At 42.2% G+C, this 14,350-nt stretch overlaps 2 protein-coding genes across 2 annotated transcripts in view; both read left to right on the forward strand.

Annotated features, from left to right (window-relative positions):
- Positions 1–2,393, forward strand: part of LOC106588075 (aminopeptidase N) — a 63,801-nt gene extending 61,408 nt beyond the window's left edge. The window contains exon 22 of the mRNA XM_014176742.3: positions 1,890–2,393. Coding sequence (XP_014032217.1) covers positions 1,890–2,042 — 153 coding nt within the window. The 3' untranslated portion in view covers positions 2,043–2,393. The remainder of the gene's footprint in view (positions 1–1,889) is intronic.
- Positions 2,394–7,964: 5,571 nt separating this feature from the next.
- LOC106588063 (aminopeptidase N) overlaps positions 7,965–14,350 on the forward strand; it is a 44,312-nt gene continuing 37,926 nt past the window's right edge. Inside the window, 2 exon segments of the mRNA XM_045708629.2 lie at positions 7,965–8,635; positions 13,938–14,080. Of these exon segments, the coding sequence (XP_045564585.1) occupies positions 8,067–8,635; positions 13,938–14,080 (712 nt within the window). The 5' untranslated portion in view covers positions 7,965–8,066.

The following is a 14,350-nucleotide window of genomic DNA, read 5'->3' on the forward strand; positions in this document are numbered from 1 at the left end:
TCAGCTGGTCCTTTTGTGGCAGGGCTGAAATGCAGTGGAAATGTTTTGGGGGGATTCAGTTCATTTGCATGGCAAAGAGGGACTTTGCAATTAATTGCAATTCATCTGATCACTCTTCATAACATTCTGGAGTATTTGCAAATTGCCATCATACAAACTGAGGCAGCAGACTTTGTGAAAATGTATATTTGTGTCATTCACAAAACTTTTGGCCACGACTGTACATGACGGTAGCTCTCCAGGACAGGGTTGGAGTTAAAACCTACAGGAGGGTATCTCTCCAGGAACAGGGTTGGAGTTAAAACCTCCAGGAGGTGCATCTCTCCAGGAACAGGGTTGGAGTGTAAACCTACATGATGGTAGCTCTCCAAGAACAGGGTTGGAGTTAAAACCTCCAGGAGGTGCATCTCTCCAGGAACAGGGTTGGAGTTAAAACCTCCAGGAGGGTAGCTCTCCAGGAACAGGGTTGGAGTTAAAACCTCCAGGAGGGTATCTCTCCAGGAACAGGGTTGGAGTGTAAACCTACATGATGGTAGCTCTCCAAGAACAGGGTTGGAGTTAAAACCTCCAGGAGGGTATCTCTCCAAGAACAGGGTTGAACAGCCCTGGGCTGTGTCCTGTCCGTCCCACTGTGTTAGAGGTCTGTTTTAATAGAGCTGTATGATAATGCTTGGTGTCAAGTTTTATTTATACCCTTTCGCCATACCCAACGCTAGAACTACGATTAGCTACGCAGAATGGCCATGTTAACTACCAACATTACACAGAGGTATGCAGCTCCGCCATTATAAACTCACCGCTAGAACTACGATTAGCTACGCAGAATGGCCATGTTAACTACCAACATTACACAGAGGTATGCAGCTCCGCCATTATAAACTCACCGCTAGAACTACGATTAGCTACGCAGAATGGCCATGTTAACTACCAACATTACACAGAGGTATGCAGCTCTGCAATTATAAACTCACCGCTAGAACTACGATTAGCTACGCAGAATGGTCATGTTAACTACCAACATTACACAGAGGTATGCAGCTCCGCCATTATAAACTCACCGCTAGAACTACGATTAGCTACGCAGAATGGCCATGTTAACTACCAACATTACACAGAGGTATGCAGCTCCGCCATTATAAACTCACCGCTAGAACTACGATTAGCTACGCAGAATGGCCATGTTAACTACCAACATTACACAGAGGTATGCAGCTCCGCCATTATAAACTCACCGCTAGAACTACGATTAGCTACGCAGAATGGCCATGTTAACTACCAACATTACACAGAGGTATGCAGCTCCGCCATTATAAACTCACCGCTAGAACTACGATTAGCTACGCAGAATGGCCATGTTAACTACCAACATTACACAGAGGTATGCAGCTCTGCAATTAAAAACTCACCGATAGAACGCAGGGTCGCCTGTTTACGTAGCTTATTGCATTCTGCATCGTATACGTACTTAAGGTATAGATTAGACTAGAGGTATATGTATGGTTGGTCTGTTTGTTGGGGGGGTATAGATCCAGTTTCATAAGGTATACATTAGACTAGAGGTATATGTATGGTTGGTCTGTTTGTTGGGGGGGTATAGATCCAGTTTCATAAGGTATACATTAGACTAGAGGTATATGTATGGTTGGTCTGTTTGTTGGGGGGGTATAGATCCAGTTTCATAAGGTATACATTAGACTAGAGGTATATGTATGGTTGGTCTGTTTGTTGGGGGGGTATAGATCCAGTTTCATAAGGTATACATTAGACTAGAGGTATATGTATGGTTGGTCTGTTTGTTAGGGGGGGTGTTCCCCCGTCTAAAATGAGTTAGAAACTACAACATTGTCGAGGTTGGTATTGTGATTTCTACCGTGTTTCTATAATTGCAGCTGAAGCAGTTTAAAGAGGACAATGCCGGTGTGGGGTTTGGCTCTGGGACGCTGGCTCTGGAGCAAGCTATGGAGAAGACTGCAGCCAACATCAAATGGGTGGCAGAGAACCAGGAGCAAGTTATGAACTGGTTCTCCAATGAATGTACCTGAAATACCCTCCGCTGCAGCGTCGCTCTACCAGGCCAATGGTGTTACTGAACCATCAGGGATATACAGACTGGATTAAAACAGACCAAAAAACATGGGGCTGGCATGTGTGTGTGTGTGTGTGTCCCAAATGGCACCCTAGTCCCTAAGGGCTCTGGTTAAATATGTAGTGCACTACATAGGGAATAGGGTGCTTTTTTGGGGACGGAGCGGTGCTGTATAATGATGAATTGGACCAAAATCATGTTGTTACTTGATTCATTTTGTGTGGTTTATGTGCATCCATTTTGGATTGTCAGTTGTTCATGTTCTCATGTTCATAAATGTCTGCCAATAAACGTTCAATTAATATCTTCAGGTTTTCAGTCTCCCTGGTATGTTCCCTTCTGTACCTTCAATCTCCCCCGGTATGTTCCCTCTCTGCTCCTTCAATCTCCCCGATATGTTCCCTCTCTGTACCTTCAATCTCCCTTCTGTACCTTCAATCTCCCCGATATGTTCCCGCTCTGCTCCTTCAATCTCCCCCGGTATGTTCCCTCTCTGCTCCTTCAATCTCCCCGATATGTTCCCTCTCTGTACCTTCAATCTCCCTTCTGTACCTTCAATCTCCCCGATATGTTCCCTCTCTGCTACCTTCAATCTCCCCCGATATGTTCCCTCTCTGTACCTTCAATCTCCCTTCTGTACCTTCAATCTCCCCGATATGTTCCCTCTCTGCTCCTTCAATCTCCCCGATATGTTCCCTCTCTGTACCTTCAATCTCCCTTCTGTACCTTCAATCTCCCCGATATGTTCCCTCTCTGTACCTTCAATCTCCCCCGATATGTTCCCTCTCTGAACCTTCAATCTCCCTTCTGTACCTTCAATCTCCCCCGATATGTTCCCTCTCTGTACCTTCAATCTCCCCCGATATGTTCCCTCTCTGAACCTTCAATCTCCCTTCTGTACCTTCAATCTCCCCCGATATGTTCCCGCTCTGGACCTTCAGGTGGTTATTGGAAATCGGACACCGTTTCCTTCTTTACAGAAGGATGCACTGGATTTATATCAAAAAAGGACAATATCTCAGTAACTACGGTCAAAATATAAAATGACTTTTTTTTTTAAAGAACGTGTTTGCAGTTGTTATTGTGACTGACCGGCTTGATTTGGACTGATGTAGCAAGCAAATTGTGTTTTTTTACATCGGATAAAAGTGGAGATTCAGACCTAGTGGTATATCATACACTACAGTTGAGGAACAATGGGAAAGTAATTCTACTTTGGAAGTTGATAGATATGTAACCCCACTTTTGAGAAAATGGCTTTTGAATGTTTTGGAATCTACTGGAGAGCTCTTCTTTGTCTTCACCCATTCAGCATCATTCACACCCTCTTAAGCTTTAACCCCACACATCTCTTTAAGGATTCACATGAGAGGCCATGTGCTAAACAGAGTGATTATAGTAGTGTGCTAAACAGAGTGAGTACGGCGGTGCGCTAAACAGAGTGAGTACGGCGGTGTGCTAAACAGAGTGAGTACGGCGGTGCGCTAAACAGAGTGAGTACGGCGGTGCGCTAAACAGAGTGAGTACGGCGGTGCGCTAAACAGAGTGAGTACGGCGGTGCGCTAAACAGAGTGAGTACGGCGGTGCGCTAAACAGAGTGAGTACGGCGGTGCGCTAAACAGAGTGAGTACGGCGGTGCGCTAAACAGAGTGAGTACGGCGGTGCGCTAAACAGAGTGAGTACGGCGGTGCGCTAAACAGAGTGAGTACGGCGGTGCGCTAAACAGAGTGAGTACGGCGGTGCGCTAAACAGAGTGAGTACGGCGGTGCGCTAAACAGAGTGAGTACGGCGGTGCGCTAAACAGAGTGAGTACGGCGGTGCGCTAAACAGAGTGAGTACGGCGGTGCGCTAAACAGAGTGAGTACGGCGGTGCGCTAAACAGAGTGAGTACGGCGGTGCGCTAAACAGAGTGAGTACGGCGGTGCGCTAAACAGAGTGAGTACGGCGGTGCGCTAAACAGAGTGAGTACGGCAGTGCGCTAAACAGAGTGAGTACGGCAGTGCGCTAAACAGAGTGAGTACGGCGGTGTGCTAAACAACCAAAGATTTCAAGACTAAAGGTCGGTTTATACGACGTCTATCGACAGTTGTCGCCATGACATCATAAACATTCTATTGTCATCCGACATCAAACTTGTCGTTATGAAAGATTCCCCGGGAGGGGCGGTTCCCCTTTCAGCCCCGTAGGAAACACCAGGTAGGGAGGGGCGGTTCCCCTTTCAGCCCCGGAGGAAACACCAGGTAGGGAGGGGCGGTTCCCCTTTCAGCCCCGTAGGAAACACCAGGGAGGGAGGGGCGGTTCCCCTTTCAGCCCCGTAGGAAACACCAGGTAGGGAGGGGCGGTTCCCCTTTCAGCCCCGGAGGAAACACCAGGTAGGGAGGGGCGGTTCCCCTTTCAGCCCCGTAGGAAACACCAGGTAGGGAGGGGCGGTTCCCCTTTCAGCCCCGGAGGAAACACCAGGGAGGGAGGGGCGGTTCCCCTTTCAGCCCCGTAGGAAACACCAGGTAGGGAGGGGTGGTTCCCCTTTCAGCCCCGTAGGAAATACCGTGTAGGGACCTCAACACTTTATACAGGGAAAGACCTCAACACTTTATACAGGGAAAGACCTCAACACTTTATACAGGGAAAGATCTCAACACTTTATACAGGGAAAGACCTCAACACTTTATACAGGGAAAGACCAACATTTTATACAGGGAAAGAACTCAACACTTCATACAGGGAAAGACCAACATTTTATACAGGGAAAGAACTCAACACTTCATACAGGGAAAGACCAACATTTTATACAGGGAAAGATAACACTTTAAACAGCGAAATATTTCAAAACTTTATACAGCGATAGACTTCAACACTTTATAAAGGGAAAGATTTCAGTACTTTATACTTTATTCAGCCCCTTAAGGCAACACCAGGTAGGGAGGGGCGGTTCCCCTTTCAGCCCCGGAGGAAACACCAGGTAGGGAGGGCGGTTCCCCTTTCAGCCCCTTAAGGCAAGCACCAGGTAGGGAGGGGCGGTTCCCTTGCTGCCCCTTATTAAGGCAAGCACCGGGTAGGGAGGGGCGGTTCCCTTGCTGCCCCTTATTAAGGCAAGCACCAGGTAGGGAGGGGCGGTTCCCTTGCTGCCCCTTATTAAGGCAAGCACCGGGTAGGGAGGGGCGGTTCCCTTGCTGCCCCTTATTAAGGCAAGCACCGGGTAGGGAGGGGCGGTTCCCTTGCTGCCCCTTATTAAGGCAAGCACCGGGTAGGGAGGGGCGGTTCCCTTGCTGCCCCTTATTAAGGCAAGCACCAGGGTCTTGAACTGGAGGGACATTACTCAGAGAGTTCATCACTGCCAGATTATATCTGACAGTCAACAGTTCTGTGTGGTTTTATTTGGAAGTTAGGAGAGAGAGCATGTCAGAAGGTCATGGGTCATACATGTTAGGGTTAGGGATCAAATCCATCCCCGCTCTGGTACACATGTGTCTGTTAGGGTTAGGGATCAAATCCATCCCCGCTCTGGTACACGTGTGTCTGGAATACACTGAATGCTGGTTGGGTTAGGGTTAGGGATCATCCTGTTGTTGCAGGAATTTTCCAGCACAGCAGGAAATGTAAATAGGACTGTATACGAGGTTGAAAAACACATCAGAAGTTTGTGATTTCCACTTTTCAAATGATTTTCTTAGATTTTTCCCTAATGAAAAATGTACCAACCCCTACAGATTAAAAAAATAAATTATAATCCACAATACAATTTACATTTCCTGTTGCTGCAGTATTATTTTCCTTCTTTAGCACACTGGCTCAAATTATGATACGACATCTGTACAGTATGAACAGCTGGGACACAACAAACTGCACCCTGGGAAAGATCTGAACACTTTAGACAGGGAAAGACCTGGACACTTTATACAGGGAAAGACCTCAACACTTTATACAGGGAAAGACCTGAACAGTTCTACAGAGAAAGACCAGAACACTTTATACACCGAAAGATTTCAAAACTTTATACAGCAAAAGATTTCAACACTTTATAAAGGGAAAGCCCTCAAAACCTTATAGGTCTCAACACATTATATAGGGAAATAGCTCAACACTTTATACAAGGAAAGATCACAACACTTTATAGGGAAAGATGTCAACACTTTATACAGGGAAAGACCTCAACTTTATTCAGGGAAAGATTTCAACACTTTATACAGGGAAAGATCTCAACACTTTTTATACGGGGAAAGATTTCAACACTTTATACAGGGAAAGACCTGAACACTTTATACAGGGAAAGATCTCAACACTTTATACAGGGAAAGACCTCAACACTTTATACAGGGAAAGACCAACATTTTATACAGGGAAAGAACTCAACACTTCATACAGGGAAAGACCAACATTTTATACAGGGAAAGATAACACTTTAAACAGCGAAATATTTCAAAACTTTATACAGCGATAGACTTCAACACTTTATAAAGGGAAAGATTTCAGTACTTTATACTGGGAAAGGCCTCAACACTTCATACAGGGAAAGATCTGAACACTTTATACAGGGAAAAACCAACACTTTATACAGGGAAAGATTTCAGTACTTTATACAGGGAAAGACCTCAACACTTTATACAGGGAAAGATCTCAACACTTTAAACAGGGAAAGATCTCAACACTTTATACAGGGAAAGACCTCAACACTTTATACAGGGAAAGATCTCAACACTTTAAACAGGGAAAGATCTCAACACTTTATACAGGGAAAGACCTCAACACTTTATACAGGGAAAGACCTCAACACTTTATACAGGGAAAGATCTCAACACTTTATACAGGGAAAGATCTCAACACTTTAAACAGGGAAAGATCTCAACACTTTATACAGGGAAAGACCTCAACACTTTATACAGGGAAAGATCTCAACACTTTATACAGGGAAAGACCTCAACACTTTATACAGGGAAAGACCTCAACACTTTATACAGGGAAAGATCTCAACACTTTATACAGGGAAAGATCTCAACACTTTATACAGGGAAAGAACTCAACACTTCATACAGGGAAAGATCTCAACACGTTATACAGGGAAAGACCTCAACACTTTATACAGGGAAAGACCTGAACACTTTATACAGGGAAAGACCAACATTTTATACAGGGAAAGATAACACTTTAAACAGGGAAATATTTCAAAACTTTATACAGCGATAGACTTCAACACTTTATAAAGGGAAAGATTTCAGTACTTTATACTGGGAAAGGCCTCAACACTTCATACAGGGAAAGATCTGAACACTTTATACAGGGAAAAACCAACACTTTATACAGGGAAAGATTTCAGTACTTTATACAGGGAAAGACCTCAACACTTTATACAGGGAAAGATCTCAACACTTTATACAGGGAAAGACCTCAACACTTTATACAGGGAAAGACCTCAACACTTTATACGGGGAAAGATTTCAACACTTTATACAGGGAAAGACCTGAACACTTTATACAGGGAAAGACCTCAACACTTTATACAGGGAAAGACCTGAACACTTTATACAGGGAAAGACCTCAACACTTTATACAGGGAAAGACCTGAACACTTTATACAGGGAAAGATCTCAACACTTTATACAGGGAAAGACCTCAACACTTTATACAGGGAAAGACCTCAACACTTTATACAGGGAAAGATCTCAACACTTTAAACAGGGAAAGATCTCAACACTTTATACAGGGAAAGATCTTCTATCCAGATACAGGAAGGAAGGATAAAGTACAATAGCTTGTCAGCAATCTGTTATCCATCCATCTTTATGACTATTGACTACAACTCTCAGGTTGTCTAGGGCTGGGGGATCAACTATTAACCTGGTGTATTGTGGGAGTTCCTCAGAGGGCATAAATAAGAAACACATTCCCCTCTGGGTCCATCTAGGTCTCTCTCTTTCTGTCTTTCTGTCACGTCAGTCAGTCATTACACTACCCTCAGAGAGACAGATATCAGTCTGTTACAGACATGGGGAAAGGATTCTTCATCAGCAAAACTTTGGGGATAGTTGGTGTGATCGTGGGGACTGGAGTGGTGGCCACCATCATCGCCCTGTCAGTGGTCTATAGCCAGGAGAAGGCTAAGAACCTGGAGGCAGTGAATCCCCCCACTACTCCCTCCACTCCTAAAGACCCCTGGGAAAACTACAGACTGCCTGACTCCCTGTCTCCTGTCTCCTACAACATCACCCTCTGGCCTCGACTGGTTGCCAACGCCTCTACTGGCCTCTACATCTTCACAGGACAGTCAGATGTGATGTTCCGGTGTGAGAAGGAAACAGATCTGATCCTCATCCACTGTAACAAGCTGAACCTGACTCTGTTCAGCCTGACTGGCCTGGATGGAGCGACTGCTCCCACCATAAAGAAAAGCTGGCTGGAGGTTCCTACTCAGTTCTTAGTGATCCAGCTGAATAGTAATCTGATGGCAGGGAGACAGTATGAGCTGTACACGGAGTTTATAGGAGAACTGGCTGATGACCTGGGAGGCTTCTACAGGAGTGAATATACAGAGGGGACCAGTCCCCAGGTGAAAAAGTAAGCAAAACATTTTTTTTTATTTTTTTTTTTACATTTTAGTCATTTAGCAGACGCTCTTATCCAGATCGACTTGCAGTAGTGAATACATACATTTCATTTTTGAACTGGCCCCCCGTTGGAATCAAACCCACAACCCTGGCGTTGCAAACACCATGCTGGCTGTTGCACACACCATGCTGGCGTTGCGAACACCATGCTGGCGTTGCCAACACCATGGTGGCGTTGCGAACACCATGCTGGCGTTGCGAACACCATGCTGGCGTTGCGAACACCATGCTGGCGTTGCGAACACCATGCTGGCGTTGCCAACACCATGGTCTACCAACTGAGCCACAGGCTCATCATTTAGAAGCCACGTATTACCTTAAAAACAGTGTCAGATGTCGCCTAACGGACGACACTGTTGTTCATCTGAAGTACTTTAACTGATTGGAATGATTGAAAATTACGCTTTTGTTCGTTAAACTTATTCTATAAAATTTCTCTGAAATCAAATAACAAATTTGACAGATCAATGTGATTTGCTTCTAAATTGCTTTAATCACCATTGAATATTGGCAGGGTAGTGCTGCTGGCTGCAGTTTATTAGAGGAGTTGGAGGTGTGGCTGGGAGGTGTGGCTTAAACAATGAATTTGGGAGGTCATTACGCTTTTTAGAACTGATTGAAAGTTCTAAATTGCTTTCAACCCATCATGCGCCTTGCCACCCCGTCAGAGCGGATGTCATTCAAGTGAAACGCTTCTGTTGTATTCGCCAAGCAGAGTTTTGCTTGTACACTGCCTGCACTGAATCTGTAATGATACTTAGAAACTTGGTTAAGGGATTCCTTTGTTTAGACGTCTCCATTTGGCTACAACGGTTCGAATCCTCGAGCTGATTAGGTGGTGAATCTGCCGCTGTGCCCCTGGCGGGCCCTTAAAAGGATCTGCCCCTTTTTTTTTTATTATTTTAAATTTTTCGTCCAAAATGACATACCCAAATCTAACTTCCTGTAGCTCAGGCCCTGAAGCAAGGAAATGCATTTTCTTGGTACCATTTGAAAGGAAACACTTTGAAGTTTGTGGAAATGTGAAAGGAATGTAGGAGAATATAATGCAATAGATCTGGTAAAAGATAATACAAAGAAAAATAAACAACCGTTCTTTTGTATTTTTTTTGTACCATAATTTTTGAAATGCAAAAGAAAGGCCATAATGTATTATTCCAGCCCAGGTTCAATTTAGCTTTTGGCCACTAGATGGCAGCAGTGTATGTGCAACGTTTTATACTGATCCAATGAACCATTGCATTTTTTTTTTGTTCCAAATTTTGTATCAAATGTGCCTAATTTGTTTATTAATAACTTTTCATGTTCAAAACTGTGCACTCTCCTCAAACACTAGCATGGTATTCTTTCACTGTAATAGCTACTGTAAATTGGACAGTGCAGTTAGATTAACAAGAATTTAAGCTTTCTGCCCATATCAGATATGTCTATGTCCTGAGAAATTCTCTTGTTACTTACAACCTCATGCTAATCGCGTTAGCCTACGTTAGCTCAACCGTCCCGTGGAAGGGACACCGATCCCGAAGAAGTTTAAACCCCAACTGCTCTGGATAGGAGAGTCTGTGTCCCTGAGCAGAGTAGTAATTAATGTTATTGAACCAGTGTAGTAATTAATGTTATTGAATCAGTGTAGTAATTAAGGATATTGAACCAGTGTAGTAATTAATGTTATTGAACCAGTGTAGTAATTAAGGATATTGAACCAGTGTAGTAATTAATGTTATTGAACCAGTGTAGTAATTAATGTTATTGAACCAGTGTAGTAATTAAAGTTATTGGACCAGTGTAGTAATTAATGTTATTGAACCAGTGTAGTAATTAATGTTATTGGACCAGTGTAGTAATTAAGGATATTGAACCAGTGTAGTAATTAATGTTATTGAACCAGTGTAGTAATTAATGTTATTGGACCAGTGTAGTAATTAATGTTATTGAACCAGTGTAGTAATTAATGTTATTGAACCAGTGTAGTAATTAATGTTATTGAACCAGTGTAGTAATTAATGTTATTGGACCAGTGTAGTAATTAATGTTATTGAACCAGTGTAGTAATTAATGTTATTGAACCAGTGTAGTAATTAATGTTATTGAACCAGTGTAGTAATTAATGTTATTGAACCAGTGTAGTAATTAATGTTATTGAACCAGTGTAGTAATTAATGTTTTTGGACCAGTGTATTGTTTAATGTTGTTGGACCAGTGTATTGTTTAATGTTGTTGGACCAGTGTAGTAATTAATGTTATTGGACCAGTGTAGTAATTAATGTTATTGAACCAGTGTAGTAATTAATGTTATTGAACCAGTGTAGTAATTAATGTTATTGAACCAGTGTAGTAATTAATGTTATTGAACCAGTGTAGTAATTAATGTTTTTGGACCAGTGTATTGTTTAATGTTGTTGGACCAGTGTATTGTTTAATGTTGTTGGACCAGTGTATTGTTTAATGTTGTTGGACCAGTGTATTGTTTAATGTTGTTGGACCAGTGTATTGTTTAATGTTGTTGGACCAGTGTATTGTTTAATGTTGTTGGACCAGTGTATTGTTTAATGTTGTTGGACCAGTGTATTGTTTAATGTTGTTGGACCAGTGTAATGTTTAATGTTGTTGGACCAGTGTATTGTTTAATGTTGTTGGACCAGTGTAGTAATTAATGTTATTGAACCAGTGTAGTAATTAATGTTGTTGGACCAGTGTATTGTTTAATGTTATTTAACCAGTGTATTGTTTAATGTTTTTGGACCAGTGTATTGTTTAATGTTGTTGGACCAGTGTATTGTTTAATGTTGTTGGACCAGTGTATTGTTTAATGTTGTTGGACCAGTGTATTGTTTAATGTTGTTGGACCAGTGTATTGTTTAATGTTGTTGGACCAGTGTATTGTTTAATGTTGTTGGACCAGTGTATTGTTTAATGTTGTTGGACCAGTGTATTGTTTAATGTTGTTGGACCAGTGTATTGTTTAATGTTGTTGGACCAGTGTATTGTTTAATGTTGTTGGACCAGTGTATTGTTTAATGTTGTTGGACCAGTGTATTGTTTAATGTTGTTGGACCAGTGTATTGTTTAATGTTGTTGGACCAGTGTATTGTTTAATGTTGTTGGACCAGTGTATTGTTTAATGTTGTTGGACCAGTGTATTGTTTAATGTTGTTGGACCAGTGTATTGTTTAATGTTGTTGGACCAGTGTATTGTTTAATGTTGTTGGACCAGTGTATTGTTTAATGTTGTTGGACCAGTGTATTGTTTAATGTTGTTGGACCAGTGTATTGTTTAATGTTGTTGGACCAGTGTATTGTTTAATGTTGTTGGACCAGTGTATTGTTTAATGTTGTTGGACCAGTGTATTGTTTAATGTTGTTGGACCAGTGTATTGTTTAATGTTGTTGGACCAGTGTATTGTTTAATGTTGTTGGACCAGTGTATTGTTTAATGTTGTTGGACCAGTGTATTGTTTAATGTTGTTGGACCAGTGTATTGTTTAATGTTGTTGGACCAGTGTATTGTTTAATGTTGTTGGACCAGTGTATTGTTTAATGTTGTTGGACCAGTGTATTGTTTAATGTTGTTGGACCAGTGTATTGTTTAATGTTGTTGGACCAGTGTATTGTTTAATGTTGTTGGACCAGTGTATTGTTTAATGTTGTTGGACCAGTGTATTGTTTAATGTTGTTGGACCAGTGTATTGTTTAATGTTGTTGGACCAGTGTATTGTTTAATGTTGTTGGACCAGTGTATTGTTTAATGTTGTTGGACCAGTGTATTGTTTAATGTTGTTGGACCAGTGTATTGTTTAATGTTGTTGGACCAGTGTATTGTTTAATGTTGTTGGACCAGTGTATTGTTTAATGTTGTTGGACCAGTGTATTGTTTAATGTTGTTGGACCAGTGTATTGTTTAATGTTGTTGGACCAGTGTATTGTTTAATGTTATTGAACCAGTGTAGTTTAATGTTGTTGGACCAGTGTATTGTTTAATGTTGTTGGACCAGTGTATTGTTTAATGTTGTTGGACCAGTGTATTGTTTAATGTTGTTGGACCAGTGTATTGTTTAATGTTGTTGGACCAGTGTATTGTTTAATGTTGTTGGACCAGTGTATTGTTTAATGTTGTTGGACCAGTGTATTGTTTAATGTTGTTGGACCAGTGTATTGTTTAATGTTGTTGGACCAGTGTATTGTTTAATGTTGTTGGACCAGTGTAATTTGTCGAGGAATTGATTGAACGGCTTGTACCACAATAGACAGGTACAAACCAAGGTTACACATCAACTCTGAACAAGATGGAAAAAAAATAGGTGCATTTACAGGAAGTGATATTTAATATTCAACTGAACTTTGGCCTTTACAGGGACTTGAGTCATTGACTTTTAATCAACTTATTCGTTGACGTTGATCCAAAGAGTAATTTAACCCTGTAACACAGAGTGCCGATTAATGATTAATTACTGTCGTCAAATCAAAATCACCCTTTATTTGCCATATACACAGGGTACAGGGTAGTGTATAAACGACATGTTTACTACCAGCTTTCCTCTGGAAATCACCTGTTAATGTAAATACCACACAGGAGGTTGGTGGGGTGGAGAGAAACAGGCTCGTTCTAACGACTGGAGCGGAGCAGGTTGAACGGTAACAAATACATCAAATGGGTTGTGTTTTGATGCCGTTCCATTCGCTCCGTTCCGGACATTATTATGAGCCGTCTCAGCAGCCTCCTGTGGCGGTTTACAATGAGAGCAGTTCAATATGCTCCTTGCACGGTGTCTTCTGAACATTCTGACCAGTTTACCACCCCGGGGTAAATCATTTACGGTCCGCTTCAACTGATAATAAATTGCACAAGCGTTTCGCTACACTCGCAATAACATCTGTTTATTAACCACGCGAGACGATAAAATGTGATTTGATAAGAGTCTTATCCAACAGCGACTATAATATGCAATATGAATGTATTGATCCTGCTCTCAGAGTTACTATGTCTAAACTCTAACAGTCTACTCCTCAGTACTGTAGTGATACCAATATATATATCAATAATAGCTACAATATGAATGTATTGATCCAGCTCTCAGAGTCACCATGTCTAAACTGTACCAGTCTACTCCTCAGTACTGTAGTAATACCAATATATATATCAATAATAGCTGCAATATGAATGTATTGATCCAGCTCTCAGAGCCACTATGTCTAAACTGTACCAGTCGTCTCCTCAGTACTGTAGTGATACCAGTTGCTCTGTGTGTTGGTAGAGTCGTTGCCACCACTCAGATGCAGCCTGTGGACGCCAGGAAAGCCTTCCCCTGCTTTGATGAACCTGCCATGAAGGCAGTGTTCCACATGACCCTCCTCCACGCGCACGGAACAGTGGCTCTGGCCAATGGCATGAATCTAGGTAAGCATGGAACCCTGATCTCTGGCCAATGGCATGAATCTAGGTAAGCACGGAACCCTGATCTCTGGCCAATGGCATGAATCTAGGTAAGCACGGAACCCTGATCTCTGGCCAATGGCATGAATCTAGGTAAGCACGGAACCCTGATCTCTGGCCAATGGCATGAATCTAGGTAAGCACGGAACCCTGATCTCTGGCCAATGGCATGAATCTAGGTAAGCACGGAACCCTGATCTCTGGCCAATGGCATGAATCTAGGTAAGCACGGAA

The sequence above is a fragment of the Salmo salar genome, chromosome 26 (genome assembly GCF_965601325.2).
Source record: "Salmo salar chromosome 26, fSalSal1, whole genome shotgun sequence".
Lineage (NCBI taxonomy): Eukaryota > Metazoa > Chordata > Actinopteri > Salmoniformes > Salmonidae > Salmo > Salmo salar.